General features: G+C 36.4%; 1 protein-coding gene across 2 annotated transcripts in view; it reads right to left on the bottom strand.

Moving 5' to 3' along the window:
• Nucleotides 1-550: 550 nt before the first annotated feature.
• Mettl25 (methyltransferase like 25) overlaps nucleotides 551-18731 on the bottom strand; it is an 82552-nt gene continuing 64371 nt past the window's right edge. For both annotated transcript variants that reach the window (XM_059245352.1, XM_059245351.1), the window contains 4 exons: nucleotides 16070-16163; nucleotides 2972-3046; nucleotides 2246-2317; nucleotides 551-794 (listed from right to left, as the gene is read on the bottom strand). In XM_059245352.1, coding sequence (XP_059101335.1) covers nucleotides 702-794; nucleotides 2246-2317; nucleotides 2972-3046; nucleotides 16070-16163 — 334 coding nt within the window. In that variant the 3' untranslated portion in view covers nucleotides 551-701. The remainder of the gene's footprint in view (nucleotides 795-2245; nucleotides 2318-2971; nucleotides 3047-16069; nucleotides 16164-18731) is intronic.

The raw sequence follows: 18731 nt of genomic DNA, 5'->3' as shown, positions 1-18731 counted from the left end.
AGAAAGAGGCTTGTTCTACACTTGGCAGGGAGGCCTCTCCCATTTGTCTGGCTTCACTCAGGGTGGCTTTTTATAGAGCACAATTTAATTCTCCTAAGCTCCACCCCATCACTTCTTTTTAGTAGGATAAATAGCCTCAAGAATCCGTGAAATGAATACTTACTCATAAGATGCACATTTCCTTAAGGAAATAGAATATCATCAAATGTACTTCATGTTAAAACAGTGTAAAATATGCTCTATATTAGGCATATTTTATAACTGACCTGCTTGTGAGTTTTTTTTTAAATGTATATCTCCCCATTATGGCAATGTGGAAACTATTCCAAAATGTTCTGAAAAATACATAGAATAACCAGCATTTAGCAACATCGACATTTGGACTTATCATTTCCTTTTAAGCAAATAAAGGTCAAAATGTGATGTGTGGTAAATGCTAAGGGTCCCAAGTATTAAACAAGAATTAAAGTCAGATTACAATCTGCTACTGACACACTCAGGAATGTTGGCCATAGTATTTTCGTAAGTTCTTATTTTATTAATGTGTGCTTTGAGAATGGAAAAACTGATTATGATCTTACATTGTTAGCCATTATTTTATTACTTAAAATATAGCAATTATTTAAAATATAAATGTTTAGAAAAGTAATCTTCGAGGTAAGTCCCCAAAAGAGCTGACTAGCCACCTGCTTCCGCTGCGGTCACCGCTGCTTCTTCAGGGCAATGAGAGCATAGCACCTGGGAGACTGGACAGGGTCAAACAACTTCACAAGAGCGGACCACGCTACATCTTCCTGAAAATGGAGAAGAATTTACATGTACTCCTTCTTTTGAGCAAATGAAAGATGAGTCAGACTACATAAACCAACTGGACTACAAATTGTAATAGAAAATGTTGGTAGAAACCAAAAGCTATAATTTTCTATTGAATGAAAATTACAATTCTGGTTTCAAGAAGTTATGTGGAAACATAACTTACATCTGTAGAGATTGACTGCCAAAGTATTCTTTGTTTCAATATAGAAAAGCTGAACAAAGCCAATTAACACTGTATTTAAACAAGCAATTTTATGATGAAACGTTATTCACCTTGTACAGAGAGGGAGAAAATGATACAATCTACAATCAAGTGTGAAAATTACATACTAAATACTTTAAACTTTATTATAGTTTTAAAGTAAAAATAATATGCACACACGAACATGCACAATCTACAATCATGTGTGATGTCATTATAAAATGTACTTAGTATTTAATAGTGACGTCTGAAAGCTGGGATTATATTCCTCTTACTTTTCTTTTTTATATTATACATCTTAGATTTTTAACAAATATGATTACTTTCATAAGACATTTCAATATTCAAAATGAATAATCATATGCTTGTATAATTTCATTTGCACCTATTCATCTTGTTGCATGCTATTTTATTTAATTGTTTATCTAGGTCAATTGAATTTTTTTGTGAAGGGAAATGAGTATTTATTCAAATAGTTAGTTGGTGTATCACCTCCCAACTTGAGGATCAAGGCTTTGTAGGGATTTGGAATTAAATCGTGGCTAAGGAAAGTATATTATTTAAGTCCCTAAGAATTGCCCTAATCTTTAAAACTACTAATTAAAATAAAGGAATTTATTAAAATTCATTTGTTTAAAGAAGCCTTTTGAAAAGAAAAGGCACTAGATGACCAAATAAAGTTGTTAAAAATAAAGGATTTATAGTGGACAACAAGTTGACTCTGTGAAGGGGATGAAACAGCTCAAAACAATTTATTGACCGGAGCTCAGCAGACCACACATCACAGACGAAACAGTAAGGTTGGGGGAGAGAAGAACTACCCCTCACTGATGAGAAAGACATTGCTACATCACAGGACATGAACATCCAAAGCACATTAAAAGATCAGGTCTAACAAAGTGAAATGTGTGCACAGGATCTTCGATGACTGGCCATAATTAATTTTGGCTCTAAAATCATACATGGTTGCGTCTATTCACTGTCTATGAATATTACTTATCACATAAGTTGATAAAACATCATTTATTACAGAAATTCTTTGGAGACATCTGCTGTACATATGTTTACATATTGAGCAAGAAATAAAATGAATATTAAAAATAAGAGTATAAGAATTATTATCTTACTAATTTGTGTGAAATAACTTTATCCCAGCTCTGTAATTTTACTTATTTTATTTCACCTAATAACGATATTTGTTATGCACTGTAAAACAACATAATTTACCTGTTCCTTCAGGTAACACAGTCGATCAAGAAGAATCAGGGTTTCTATGCAAGGAGCCAGAACGACTTTCAACTGCAAGGAAACAAACAAAGGTGGTATACTTTAATAGTTTATTTGCTTCAACATTTATGTTTCAGAAAGTGTATCTACAAAACAACGCATATGTCAGATACCCGATACCTATTGTACATCTTCTGAAAATGAATCCTCCAGATCAAAAGCTTTTTTTTACTCGTAATAGGAAAAGAATGCCCTCTAAGAGACACGAGGTGGAATCCAGGAAGCAATCATCTGATGGAAAGCTTTTAAAGGAGTCCCGAGAATGCGATTCATTAAAAGGAAAGCTTGTGAAATAACTGCTCTGGATATCAACATGTGTTCAAAGGACTCTGAAGCATTGCTCTGTGCATTTATGATGCACTTTAAGAGAAATCTACCATGTGCTCTTTTTATGACACTCCTAACACCTAATATAGTTCTGAAATAGGAAATCATCCCAAATAGTTTGCTCGCTCGCGCGCTCTGTGTATGTGTGTGTGTGTGTGTGTGTGTGTGTGTGTGTGTGTGTGTGTCTTTCTCACATACACAAACAACAGCAACAACACAGATTGACTGCCCCATAATATTTAATAGGGTACTATTCTAGTCTAGCAACATATCCAGTATAATACATACGTGTGTGTGTGTGTGTGTGTGTGTGTGTGTGTGTGTATGTACATGACTTACCATATTAAATGCCTCCAGCTCGTTCATTCTAGGTTTATATTTCTCATAGTAATCCATTATAATTTCTTCAGAGACCTTTGAAAAAAAAACAGAAACAATAAACTTATCAATGTAACAGTTAAATAATTAAAAAGGTCCCTATAATATAACCTAAAGTCAAATAAGTACCATATTAATTTAAGGTAACTTTAATGTCTGAAGAACTGTCTTTAAGCAAGTGAATATAACAAAATTCTGTCATTCAAATCTTGTGAACTGATGTTATTCACCATTTCATAAATAACACTGTCTCAAGTTCTTCCAAATTCAGTACATAGTAGTAAAATATTTCACTTATTGCTATGTTTGCAAAACAATAATTTCACCATCTGAAGGTGTAACTTGTCTTCTTTATATTGTCTTTTTGTATCAAACGTACTTGTAATGCATAATCTTTAGTGCCTAACTTGGCTGAAACAAAGCAACAGTCTTATTTTTTAATAAGAGAATAAACATGGTTTTCTCATCTTTTCTCTCCAGAATATCTCAAGTAAGCAAACAGAGAAAGAAACAAAGACACACACTTCTTTGGCCACTGTTAAAGGGCATTTTAAATCTTAAATTTGGTGTATCGTAAAGGACAATGACTAGGGCGGAGTGACACAGGAAGGGGAAAAGACATGCCCCGGGTCACAGGGCCCCACAAAGCAACAGAACACAGTTCTCCAACATTATGTCTCCTGAGCATCATCATCATCAACAACAACAACATCCACTGGTTCTTCTCAACGGGCACCAAGAGAAAGCAACGTGGAGAATACAGAGTCACACAGAAAACCCATACTTCTAGAAATCAACATGATAGAGATTATGAATTCACACTGCCCTTCAGCTGCTGATCTCAGAACATAAGCTATGGCTCTCATTCTGACACACGTTTGTGAGATGGGGCCTTCTGCTGCCTCTGACTGCCATTACACGCTTTTGTACTTTTAAAATTTAGAAATTCATCCATTACATACTTTACTCTTCAATGTCTTAATGTGGGCCTTTTATTTTGTAAATATTATGGAAATGATTGTGGGGCTTGGAAAAAATTATCTTTGAAGTTTTAAAAGACAGTCTACTTTTTACCATGTGTCTGTGTCCAGCCTGAGGTTGTCTTAACTAATAAATGGGGTTCTCTGCCCCCTCCAAAATTTAGAAATTCGGTGCAATAGAATAATTAGAAAAAATTCATTTAGACATGTATGAGAAAATCGGACACCTTTTCTATTGTTTTTACTCTTTATTCTCTTTCCCTTGCTTTGACATGTTGTCTTAGTGACTTTTCTATTGCTGTCATGAGATACCATGATCAAGACATCGTATAGAAGAAAGGGTTTATTGGAGGCTCACAGTTTCAGAGGGTGAGTCCATGGCTACCACAGTGGAGAACACGGCAACAGGCAGGCAGGCATTGCTCCGGAGCAGTCGCTGAGAGCTCACATTATGAAACAGCCACGTGGAAAAGCCAGAAAGCTAACTGGAAATAGCATGGGTTTTTGAAACCTCAAAGCCCAACCTTCAGTGACATGCCTCCTCCAGTAGAGCTACATCTCCTAGTCCGTCCCAAACAGTTTCACCAACTAGAGATCAAGCATTCATATATGAGCCTATGGGGGCTGTTCTCATTGAAACTATCACATACGTATTATATTTATTTGGTTAGCTGATTTTTGTTTCATGAGATAATGTCTTGATGTGTAGCCCAGTCTGGTCTTAGATTTGTAGCCCTCCTTCCTGGGCCTCCCAAGTGCTTGGATTCTAGGGTACACCATTGTGCCTGGTTCTGATATGTATTTTGACAGCACTTTTATCTGGTGACCTGCCCCCCCTTAAAATAGCACTTCCCAAAGATGTTTACCTTATAAAAACAATTTTCTTTGCATTCATTTTATTGATTATGCAGCTTCATCAATTATGTATGACTTATATTGTTATTCTGATAATATAACTGACATTAAAAAGCTGAGAAATGCAAACAATTGATACACTAATCACTCAGCTGCTGAAGGTAGACTTGTACATGGCCTACAACGTGCCTCCTGAGTGTGAGGATTCAGTACAGTATGAGTACATTATTTAGAGAAAAAATGGGAAGTAATGGTTGTTGATGTATTAGAAAATGACTTGAAAAGTGACCTGTGCTGTTCCTGTCCTTGTTGCCACTGAACACTGAATGTACACTGAATGGCAGACCAAAGCACTGAAAATAATTCTATTGTTTCCTGCTGTCCAATCCCCACATTCTAGAAACAGCCCCTACTTCGAGTTGAGTTGTCTATGAGAATTATGGGTTACAGTCAAAGAAATGGTCAGCTCTAAAGAAAAAGTGGAGTGGAGATAGTGAACAGATGATCATCTCAGGCACTTTATTCAATCTCCTACCCTTCTTGTAACTTATTGAACTAGTCTGGCTCTTAACAAGGTTTATATATCAGGTAGTAGATGTGTTACTGCCCAGTGGATTGTGTGCACCTGACCATAGTCATCCTGTCTGGAAGAATTTCAAGAGTGAAGATTTGGAGGGAAGCATCTGTTAACTGTTCACTGACATAATTTAAGAAAATTTCTTCTGCCTTTATTTCAAACCTTAATATCTAGTCTGCTTTAGAAATGAATTTATCTGTTGGCAAGCATGAATTTCCTCTTGATTCCTTTGCAGCCTGTTTGCTTGATAACTGCCAGCTTTGGAAACATGCCCAACAAACATCCTTATGTGAACAAAGCTTGTTAATATGTTACATAAGTATGACAAAATATGGACTATGGAGTTAGCTGTTTTAAATTAGAATACTTCTTCCTCAATGACCTAGATCTTGCCTTTAGAAATCCACTTAACTGCAATTGGGATACAATTGTTTTTGCTTTATCTTATTATATATTATTTGTCATATTTGGTTGTTATCTCTTAGAGACCTGTTCTTTAATGAGAGACAGAAAGGGAGTGGATTTGGAGGGGAGGAAAAGTAGGGAGGAACTGGAAGGTGTAGAGGGAGGGGAAACTATAATCAGGATATATCGTATGAGGAAGAAATCTATTTTCAATAAAAGAAAACAAATTTAAAAATATATCTAATGGAAGTGGAAAATGAAGGCCTAGAGAGAGGTAGCTGAGTAAGAATCTAGGAAAAGTAAAATTAGAAGGGCTTTAGAGTCTTGCATAGAAATTGGTGATCAAGTCTGTGGCCCTGGAATCCACTTGTGCCTGAACCTAGAATGATATGTATGTATCATTGTACATATGTACCCAGGCCTCCTCTGCCTTTATTAGGTATTTAAAATAAAATACATCAAAGCCTCCAAAATAAATAGATTAAGATTGCTTAACTTACATCTCAACCTTCACCTAAAAATCACATTCATTATTTTATCATCGTTAATATTTAACACAATAAAATACTTCAGCACAATATTTGCATGAGCAGAAATTTATAAATATTTTCTTATGCTTTTTTAAAAAATATTTTGATTGATTGATTTTCATTCTATATGCATGCATGCATGTTGGCCTGAGTATATGTACGTGCACTCTGTGTGTGTGCAGATGTTCAGAGGCCACAAGAGGGTGACAGATCCCATGGAACTGAAGCCACCCTATGTACATACTTCGAACCAAGTCCTGGTCCTCCACAAGATCAGCCAGTGCTTCTAAGCACTGAGTCAGCTCTCCAGCTCTCATTTTTTTTTTTAAACAATCATGGTTCAGTAGGGTTTTGATAACACTATAGATAATTTCCACAAAGCATTATATCTTTGAAAAAATTCAGACAATTTACTCTGATCATACTTTTCCCCTACCCCCAACTCCTCCCAGATTCTCCCCACCTCCTATCTCTCCATCTTACACAGTGGTATATTTGTTTTAGTTAATAAACTAATGTTGATGCATTATTAATTAAAGCCCATACTATACTCAGATTTTCTTGGCTTTTACATAATGTACTCTTTCCGTTTCAGAATCAAATACAAGATGTCACATAACATTTACCTGTATCAGCTTTGACACTTTCTCAGACTTGTTTTTGATGACCTCAACAGTTTTGAGAAATAATGGTCATATATTTTACAGAATGTTCTAGTATGTTTTAGATGTTTTCCTCAAAAATCAAAAAGGGTTATGTCTTGTAAGAGGAAGAATATAGGAATACAGTACTATTCACATGCCCTCATATCAAGGGTCTACACTCTTCACATAACTTGTCACTGTTGGTGTTGACCTTGACTGTCTGGCAGAGACTGTCTGACAGGTTTCCTGACTGGAGAGTTCCTCTTTTGGCCCCTGTTTCCAAATCCTATTCTTTAAAGAAAAGTTACCATGTACTGTCCACATCTATTGGTTGACAGTTATATTGCCTGCCTCTGAGTATAGAATATGGTGGTGGTTTTAGTGAGAGTGTCCCCCATGGACTCAGATGTTTGAACACTTTGTCCTTAATTGATGGAACTATCTGGTAGGCTTAGTAGCTGCAACCTTGCTGGAGGATGCTTATCATGGGGATAGGCTTTGAGATCTCAAAGTCACATGCCATTCCCAGTTTGCTGTCTGGACTTCCTGCTTGAGGTTCAAGAAATGAGCTCTCAACTGTTCCTGTCACCATGCCTTTTGCAGACACAAATTCCTGCAAGGAAGAATCTGGAGTCATAAGCCAAATGAACATTTCTTTCTATACTTGGCCATGGTGTTTCATTACCGCAACAGCAACAAATACCTACATAAATTATTTTTTAAGAGAGATTTATATTTCTTTTAATCAATTTATTCTGTTTTGTTTGTTTATGATCTATAAAAAGGACTACAGAGTAGCAAGGGTGGGCCATAATGCAACTCAGAGGGAAGAGCAGATGAGTTCATGACAGTTCCGGGGTTGCTCACACCTGATCAGATGACTTGGTAACTGACTTACTTCTCATCACTAGATAGTCAGACCAAAGCTGCTGAGATACACTGACCAATGTAGAATTAGCTGAGCAACTGAGGGAAATAGAAAACCTGTTCACTTAATGCAATTATAACAGAAGAATTTCCAAATGTAGGGAAAGATAGGGATGGATAAGTACAAGAGCAATTTAGAACCCCAAGTAGACATAGCCAGAAAAGAACCTCTCTGTGACATACCATTTTTAAAATGTTAAGGCTAGGAAAAAAGAAACAAAGCAGCAAGAGAAAATCTCGCTAATTACTAGGTCAAACATACCAGAATAACATTCTACCTCTTACCAGAAACTAAATGAAGCGGCTCATTGGGTAAAGGTGCTGACTGGTGACCTGAGTTTCATCCCTGGAACCCACATAAATGTCGAAGGAGAGACCTGACTCTACAAAGCTGTTCTCTGCTCTCCACATGTGCACCAAGGAATGTACCCTCCCCATCATATACACCCACACACTAATAACAAGTAAGACTTAAACAAGCTTAAAAACCAGAAACACATGGAATGATATATTTCCGGTCATGAAAGCAAATAACTGTCGAAGTGGATTACATTTTATCTAGCAAATATTGCTTGAAATTGACGGAAAATATTTTCCAAGATAAGCACAAGTGAAAGCAATTCACCAGCACTAAACAAGCATCACAGAAGATACTTAAATAAATTCCACACACACAGGAGGAAGAAAGTCACAACACAAGAGCACATGGAAGAATACATCTCATGAGGAACATATTAAGACATGAGAATTACAGGGCTAGAGCGACTCAGTGGTTAAGAACACTCACTGTTCTTGCAAAGAACTAGATTTTAGCTCCCAGCACCTATGCTGGGTAACTCAACTGCCTGTAATTTAGATCCAGGGTATCCAAAATCTTTTTCTGGCCTCCACAGGCACTTAAGTGCAATGCACATATAAACACACACACACACACACACACACACACACACACACACACACACACACCTTTTTATCTAATGAGAGCTAGAATAGAATCAAACATTTCCAATTCAGTAACCAACAGACCTCTAAGATGAAGGGAGGAAGAAAAACAAAACAGTATCACAACCAACTAGAAATGCAGTATCAGAAGTCAGCAAATATCTTACCAATAACCTTGATAGATGTTAATAGTCTCAATACTCCAATTAAAACATGTAGACTAGTTTACTGGATCAAACCAGAAGATCCAGTTGTTTGTTTTAAAAGGCACAGCTTAATGGTAAAGACTCACACATAAAACCAAAGGACACAGTAGTGTGTATCAAGAGAATGATAATAGGAAAGAGGCATGATACCTCACAAAGAAAACAAAAGCCAAACACAGTCTAAAGAGGTACATATGTAAGCTTAGCTTTCCTGAAGAATGGTAACTATGTTCTTAAAATAGTCTACACTTTATGAAGGGGGTCAATGAACATTACTCCAAAGTGATTACAACTATTCAAAATGAAAGATCAAAATAGGGATCATTTTGAATAAGAAGTCTTCAAGCATAAAAACAGTATACTATAATTACTATATAGTACCCTTTCCTTTCCCATACTCATTGTTGGAAATGGTAGTTTAAAACATAGACACATAATGAGACTGTTAGGTGGCTGCAGATGAAATCATAAAGGAAAAAAAAATGCTCAAAATCAATGGTTCTTAACAGGGATCAATTTTGGCAATGGCCAAAATTTTAATCATCGTGCTACTGCTGACATCTAGTGGACAGAGCCCAGAGATACTGCTGGATACATAGAGCAGTTTCTCGATACATATTATGATCCAAATCCCAATGGTGCTGAGTTTGAAAAAGGCTCTCAGAGCAAGGTCCACTGCTGACTTTCACAACTGAATACAGACTTCTGGAGAAACTCCTCACACTGTGTGAGAGCCAATGGGAATCCAGCATATGCAGTCTTGGTTTCCTTTGCAAGAGGTGTTTGGGAGTCTTTAGTTTCCTTTCATGTTTAATATGATTTCCTGTGACTTGAACTTAAGCAGAGTTTAAGATACTATCTAGGTAGTTCACTTGCCTAAACTGTTAAGTGCACATCAATACATTCACCACCCATTCACTTCCACAGGAATATCATTAATAAACAATTAAGGATTTAATCAAACTTCTTTTCAGTCTTTTGGTATATTTAAAAATTAAAGTTTTACACAGCACTTAGAATTTTATGTGAATTTTTTTGAAACAAAGTTATACACAAATATCTATTGTGCTGTAGTGAAAATTTTAATTCTAATACTTCTATTTCATGGTGAGCAGGTAAAATGAGACATTGGTATAATACCAGAAATGTATCTGGTTCCATCACTTTCCCTGCTTCCAAACACCCTGGCCTAAAAGACACTATTTTTTAAATCTCTTGTTTAAAATCCAGACAACGCCCCACCATCAAATCTCTCTTATCAATCTCCTGCTTTTCCCCAGTACACTATTATTTTATTCCCTGAGATATTTGTTGGTCCTCTTTTCTTTTTTCTAAGGTATTCCAACATATACTTTTGTTTGTATACTTTTGTTTTCCCTCAAATCACTTTACAGGAGCCGGGTGGCACACCTTTAACTTGGGAGGTAGAAGCAGGAAGATTTCAGTGAGTTCAAAGTCAGCCTGGTGTACAAAGTGATTTCCAGGACAGCCAGTACTATTACACAGAGAAACTCTGTCTAGAAAAACCAAAAACAAACAAACAAACAAAAAAAACCAAAAACCAAAAAACAAAACAAAAGCCCCACCAAAAAAAATGCTTTACAGTTAAAAAAACAAAACAAAATCGATCAAGTGATTGTAATAGAAAATCAATGGGCCATCATTAGCAACCTTATTAGCTAATAGAAAGTAAGAAATCACTTAAGACGGTCTTTTTATTCAGTGATACTAGTCTTTTCCTGAGATTCTTATTAAATTAGTTGTGGCTAATGGAAGCATCTACCATGAATATTTTCTTAAACTTTTTCCTTTAGGGAAGTTGAGAACACCTGTAATGTACCATGCTGCCCGCAAGCAGATGCTCTCATTACAAGGGTCACCACAAGGACGATGTATTTGCTATAAGTGATGAACCTACATCTATACGGCATTGTTGCCCAGGGCTGTACTTTACTTTAGGACCCACTCTAAGTAGTACACCTTTTATGGGTTTAGGTAACTTTCATGAATTTTGACTTTTGACGAAAAATCACCATTATATCAAAATAGACTCTCTTGCTATCTTCCAGAGATGTCATAGACTTGTATTTTACATTTACATATGAGATTCACTTTGAGTTTGGGAACGATGTAATTTGTTCCTAGATTCACTTTTCTACTTGTGTGTGTCCTATTGTCTGAACACCTCCTGGTAAGAAAGGAGGCTCTTTGCTCTACTGTACTGCCTGTATCAGTTTGCTGCACAACACCTGGCTACATCTGTGTGGGCCCATTTCTGGGCTCTCAATTCTGTTCCTTGATCCATTTGTCTATTAGTCTGCAAATATCAACTTGTCTTTATAATAAATCTTAAAGCCACCCAGTAACAATCCTTTAGCTTTGATTTCATTTAATATTGTTAGCTTTTCTGATTCTTTTGCCTTTCTATCTATATGACTTAAGAACAGTTTGTCAACATCCATGAAATAACTTCCTGAAATATTGACTCAGATTATACTGAAACAGATCCAAGTTGGGAAGTGCTGACATTTTGAGAATAGTAAATCCTCCTTCATAGACTATCTCTCCTCTTTATTTCTCAGTTTTGGTTCTTATCTTAAAGACATTTTGATTGTATTCTATTAGAAAATCTATATATTTCACTTTGGGGTAGTGTGCTCATATAAATGCTGCTGTATCTTAATTTCAAATTTAACTTGTCCATTGTTGGTTTTGAGGAAAATGATTTTCTGTGCATTGTCTTTATATCCTACCTTACTTAATTTTATTATCTTTATTGCTCATTATTTCATTGGATTTTTTTTTTTAAATGAAGATGATCATGGCATCTTGAACAAGGACAGTTTTCTTTCTTCCTAATCAGGATACCATTTACTTCCCTTTCTTCTCTTAATGCACTAGACAGTATTATAATATGATGTTGAAAAGCATGGAGGAAAAAAAAATCTTGTCTTGTTTCTCATCTCACCAAGAAAACTTTGTGTTTTTCACATTAAATGTAGTGTTGTAAATAGACTTTTTGGAGCTATTTTCTATCACTGTACAAATGATTCTACAAAAAAATATCTACACATATGACCATGTGATTGTTCTTTTATATTCTGTTACTGGACTGGACTACATGCAATGGTACTGGAATGCTGAACCCAGCTCATGTACCTGAGTAGATTCCACTTGGAGTCTGTAACTTCCTTCAAGTTTTATTAGTTTGAAAAATGTTTCATTTTCTCAATAATCATTTCATAGCCTAAAGTATGTCAACGCTCCCTTCTCTCAACATTTAAAATATTTCCTTTACTCTTACTGTTCGTGTGGTTTCTGAGATGAATTTAGAAGTAATTCTCATCTTTGCTCATCCATAGATAAACGATAAGAGCATCGTTATCTTCTTCCCATTTCTTTTTCTTTAGCTGTGACTTTTCTGTTGATTAAAAATATCTGTTTTAATGCAATTTTTGTTACTTGTCTTGCTTGGTGGTCTATTTTCTGAATCTGTGGTTGGTTAGTGGCCTCTGTTTTCTGGATCTGTGGTTTGGTGACTAGCCAACAGGAGACACTTCCATCGTTAGCAATTCAATTATTTCCCCTGTTCCTTCATGTCCTCAATCTGATAAGAGTACAATATGTATTTGTACTACATCTACCATTTCCAGTCCTTGGCCTCCTTCCTTCCTTCCTTCCTTCCTTCCTTCCTTCCTTCCTTCCTTCCTTCCTTCCTTTATTTTTGGCCTTTGTTTTCTGTTTTGCAGTTTTATGAATTTGCTACTCCCCTATCCTCAATCTCAGAGGTTCTTTCCTCTGCTGTGTCCGGTCTACTAGAAAGTCACAAAAATGTACTCCTTTTCCTTACAGTAGTTTTTCTTCTTTCACTCACGCATTTATTCAGGAATACTTCTTTTTTGTCCATACGACATATTTTGATCCTGTTTTCTGCTTCCTCCAATTCCTTCCAGATCCTCCCCACTTTGCTACCACCAAACACTTTGTGTTCTTTCTCTTTTTCTCTCCAGAAATAGAAACAAAATAAAAAATGAAAATCAAAACAAATAAACTAGTAAGACAAAAAAAAAATACCAAAATGAAACAAAACATCTACCAACACAGACAGACACACACACACCACGGAGTCTGCTCTGTGTTGGCTAGCTACTCCGAAGCCTGCTGCCTGCTGCCTGCTGCCTGCTGCAGAGTGTGGCTGACACCCCACTGGAGAGCTGTTCCCTTTCCCAGCAGGTATTAATTGCAAATAGCTTCTTGGTTAGAGGCAGGACGGTGCCACTTCTCCTTCCCAGTGCTGGGACTTTTCTACACTGAACCTGTGCAGGTCTTGCAGATGCTGTCACAGTCTGTGTGAGTTCATACGTGCATCAGTCCTGTTGTGTCTGCAAGACTCTGTTTCCTTGGAGGCATCCACCACCTCTGGCTTTCATAATCTTTCTGCCTGGGTACAGTATTTTGAACGACTTCTAAAATCTTCTTAAAATTTTATCTTAGACTGTCCAAGATCTCTCCGCTTCAACCGTCCATCTGCTCCTGTCTGCTGTCCAGATTATTAATTCAAACCTTTGGCATATTACCCTATTTGCAATTGCAGATTAACATTTCCACTGTCCTTTTCATCGCTCAATGTGGTTGTGATGAGTTCCATCTCTTCAAACTGTGTTTATCATCTTTAGTATGCCTTATAAATTTTTGGTATTCAAAAGTTATGTACCGTATAAAAAGTACTGTTATGAATTTTTATAAACTATGCCATTAGTAGTGTGGTGGTAAGAAGTGTTTTGTACTCTTACACTTGGATCTCAGTCTGTCAATGAATCTGTTTCTTGACTATGAACTTCACCAGCACTTCTTGGTATTTTCACGCCCTCTTGGGTGGGGCAGGATTGACAGAATTGGCTAATGTTGGATACTTGCTTTCCCTTCCCTCTTCAGTTAGGTGTGGATAAAACTCCAGCAGTCGGGTTCTGATTAAACATGGTCTCTCTAGAAGCCAGTCTCAGTAAGAACAGAATGCCCTGACTTACTTTAAAATGGTTGTTCTTTCATTCCCTTGCTGCAAGAATGAGGGGGTTTTTCTCTAATGTTCATCAGAACTAGGTTATAGTCAGAGGCAAAGCTCACAAAAGCGTGGCACCTCTTAAAACTGTCTGGACACCTCTAGTGCTTCCTCCTCACAACTGTCCACACTGAACCTCTGATAAGCTACCAGGATTTCTCACCGTGGTTCTTGTTTCCTACCAAACTTATATTTGGAGTTTGCTCCTATGTGTAGTCTCCTGCCTCCCTCCAGTCTGAGTGAGTTGGTGGTTTGCCTTATGATTTCAGCAGTCTACTGCAAATGTCTTGTGAAGAGTAAACAAGGCACTGTGACATCCTCAGCATAGAATCAATCACAAGCCAGTGTTTAGTAAATGTTAACCATAATTAATATTCTAATAATGAAATATTAACAGATGTAGGAAAGAACTTTTACTGTGGTTACTATTAATAATAATAAACTTGAGAAGACAAAGTCAGAAAGGAGGATAAACATGAATTCTTCTGGATGTTTTTCTGTTTCATTTTTGGAAAAGGACAGTATGTTTTCAGTTTAAGTAAGTCATAGTGAACATGTTCAATCATTCACACAAAAGTAGCTTCACTTTATTATGTAAAACTATTTATGAGAATTCTATCAATTATGTTATTTACTAATAATACAGCAGTAGAGATTAGCAGTAAGTAGTAGTGTCATGCAGTCAGCAATTACATATAAACGTGGGGTAAGTTTTTCATGTATCTTCTCATTTGTTTATTCCTAAGTCGTACAGATTTCATAACCATTTGATAGGGGATACAGCAACAAAATGTCTACTAGTCTAGTTGCTTTAAGAAATAAATAAACAAGACCAAAATGACAATGGTACGGTAGACAATCATACATTTTAACTTAGGTACAATATGTCTGTGTAAGTTTCCTCTTTCAAAAGAATAATTTCATATTGTGATGGTTAGTTTTAATTATCAGTGACATAATCTAAAATCACGTAGGAAGAGTCTTGATATAGGACTATTTACACCACATTGGTCCTTGGGCATGTCTTTGGGATTATATTGACTATATTAAAAAACTGGGGTGGAAAGATACACTCACTGTGGGTAGCACCATTCCATAGGCAGGGGATACTGAACTACATAACAGTGGAGAAACTGAGCTGATGTATTCATTGCTCTCTGTCCTTGATCATGGATATGATATGACCAACTTCTTCAAGCTCCTACCTCCGATTTCAAGCAAAATTATGATTTTCTTATTATGGAAGGATGTAACCTGGAGTTGTGAGCTAAAAATTAACCTTTTTACCTAAAGCTTCTGTTAGGACGTTTTATCACAGAAACCAGAAAAGAGACTAATTTTCTAATTTACAATCAATTTAATATGCCAAGTAACAGTAGTGCAATTTAATTTTTTTAGATGATGTATAATTTGAATTACATTGAGTTTTTTTCTGAGTCAACTAGCTTACTATTTACTTTCAATAACATTATCAACAATGTTAGCTCATAGCTACTGTGATGTTCCAACTTAACAGAATGCTTACACTTAGAGGCATTCTAAATTTAATATTTTATGTTATAATTAGCCATAAAATTACAAGTAAATGATTTTAAAATTAATCATTTCTTCTTTGTTCAATTCTAATTTCCATTTACAGTGTTCAATGTTCTGCTTTTTAACTCCATTATATTTAGTGAAATTAAACATTCCTTTAACTTAAAAAAAAAAACCTAAAGAAAGAGTTGCTTTGGTGATACACAATAATAAACTTTCTATACATTTGTCAGGAAAGGTGAATTGCAAAAAAGGTAATAGAGGTTTAATTTTGATATAATTTAGAGTTTTTATAGGAGGGAGAAAAGTAGAAAGCAAATGATGTTGTATTGCCTCAATCCACTAGCCTACCAAGAATTCTTGTATTTTGTGAAAATAAATGGTAATCATACACTGACCTTGGACTCATCTAATCCAAGCTTCTTTAGAGACATTCTGACATAATCCAGAAAGGAAGAACATTTGGAATAAATTTTACCAACGTGCCGATCACTGCAAAACAAAAGTGAATCTCTTTTTAATTTTTTCCAACGGAAAGTATAGATGGTTTTAAATTTCAACATGGAATATTTTAAAATATCTTTCATATATATATGGCACAAAATCCAGATGTGATAAAAATGAAGCAATACTTTTGTGACATTTGTTAAGTGACATTATGATCAGGATCTGCTTTGGAGAATTCTTGGAAAACACAGCAGTGGAAGACAATATTCTGAACACAATACTATGTAAGAGACATTTCAAATTTATACTATTAAAAATCTCAAGTTTAACAAGGAATAGGTCCTCGAAATTTCCACTGTGCTCAAAACACATTCTACTTTTATTGGCATGACATTACCCTGCACATTTTATTGCAACATGTTCTAACAGGGGCAATACTTCAGCTGCTATCCAAAGAGAACTCCCAAGCATTAACAGCCAACTGGGGTCTGACTACCATTTATGCCTTGCAGATCTACATTGTATTTTAAACAAAGTATCATGAAATAGTTTTCAATTTAAATAATTCTATGCTAGACTGTCACATCTCTCGATTTGGGCTGCAACTAAGCATAATATAGAAATCAGAGGCATAAAAAAATCATCAGTACCTACATGCTATCAAAAGTGATAAATGAAGCCTCATTTACCCTTGACGGAACATTAGACCCATGATTAGATTATTATATTCTATCCTTCTACCTTTGCAATGGATCTTAGATCCCTTCAGCTACACTTCAAGACAGCAGCCTCAGTTCTATTTACTATGTCATATAATTGTGATTCCAACTGTTTTCTCAAGTCTTTCTCTTATTACTGTTTGAGAATTTTACAGCTGCCTCTATGCACATAGATACTTGGGTCAAATCCACCCTCATTTCTTCCTAATTCCTCCCCTTACCCCTTTAATCACCCTCCCCATTGCCTTTTCCTCCCTGCTCCATGTGCTGTTTTTAGTAAACCCATAAAGTCCACTTAAGTGCTGTGTGTGTATGTGCATGGGTACAGGACCATCTACTGAAACACGGGTAGCCTCTCAGGGGTCTTATTAAAAACTGGCTCTCTCTCCCCAGTTTCCATCAATTGCTAATAACTCTTGAGCTAGGAGTGAGATTCCATGACCCCCCATCTCCCTCATTCATGTAAAGTAATTTGGCTAGCTTGATGTATTATGCATGCAAGTCACAGATTTATGTGTTCAATGGCCCTCTGATGTCCGGCAAATCTGGCTTTACTACAGAAGTCCACTACCCATGGCTTTTTACAATGTTTTCCCTTTCTCTTCTGAAATGATTCCTGAGCCTTAGGGAGAGGAGGTATGATGCAGATGTCTCATTTAGAGCTAAGCACCCCAGTGTGTGAGCCTCTTAGTCTCTTATTCTCTGCAGGCTGGTCAGTTGTGGACCTCCATATTAAATACCACTGCCAAAAGCATCTTCTCTGATGCAGGCTGAGAGATGTCCTAATCTATGAGTATAAAGATAAGAATATAGGGGGCACCATATTGCTACTAGTTAGCAGAATAATATTAGGTTGTTGGGGAATATTATCCTAAGGTGTGTTACTTTTGTTCATGTTGCATTTGTTTAACTCAGTGAAGCTGTGTTACTGTGCCTGTCTAAAACACCTGATGGTCTAATAAAGAACTGAACAGCCAATGGTGAGTCAGGAGAAAGGATAGGTGGGGCTGGCAGGCAGACAGAATATATAGAAGGAGAAATCTGGGAGAAGAGGAAGAAGTAGCCAGTGAAGGAGGGGGACATCAGGGCCCCCCAGCTACACAGCAAGCCATGGAGTAAGAAACAAAGAAAAGTATACAGGAATAGAGAAAGATAAAAGCCCAGAGGCAAGATAGACAAGATAATTTAAAGTTAAGGAAAGCTGGCTAGAAACAAGCTAAGCTAAGGTCGGGAATTTATAAGTGATAATAAGCCTCCCTGTGTGATTTAAGAGGTGGGTGGTGGGCCCCCCCAAAAAAGCAAAAACAAACAACACTAGGTTGCTCCCTAGGGCCCATGACCTAGACAGTTATGGAATTTTGGAACAGTTAACAATCCTAGGCATGCATTCCATCTTGTGATGTTGACTTTAAATTCAGCCAGAAGGTTTTTGGTTAGTCCCATAACATCTGTGCCACTATTATATCAATGAACATTTTTTTTTAAACCAGGACAGCTGTTATCATAGCTTCCAGTGTTCATAGATGAATAAGACTTTTGATGGCTTTTCTTTGCCATTAGCATTGCATAGAACCTTCCAGAACCATGAAAATTAGTCAGCAAGGATAGACCCTTCAGGTGATTATCGGCTTGATAATTTTCATATCCTATGGTTCAAGTATATGGTGTCTTCAAAAAAAAGGATTTTACTATCAAGGTCTGGAAGGTAACCAAAATCAATGGCAATAGCATGTAAGTTCTTTATTTTGTCAGGGGTGTGTCTATGGTGCCTCCTTGCCTAATAACTCAGAGAGGCAACCCACATCTGATACTGGTCTTTTAATTTAAAGGACTATGGTCTCTGGGAGAGGGACTGTCCCAGTACAGGGTAACACCACCATTAAATCCCTTGTAA

Source organism: Peromyscus eremicus, chromosome 18 (genome assembly GCF_949786415.1).
Source record: "Peromyscus eremicus chromosome 18, PerEre_H2_v1, whole genome shotgun sequence".
Lineage (NCBI taxonomy): Eukaryota > Metazoa > Chordata > Mammalia > Rodentia > Cricetidae > Peromyscus > Peromyscus eremicus.
The sequence above is the reverse complement of the archived record's forward strand: the minus strand, read 5'-3'. Positions and strand labels throughout refer to the sequence as shown.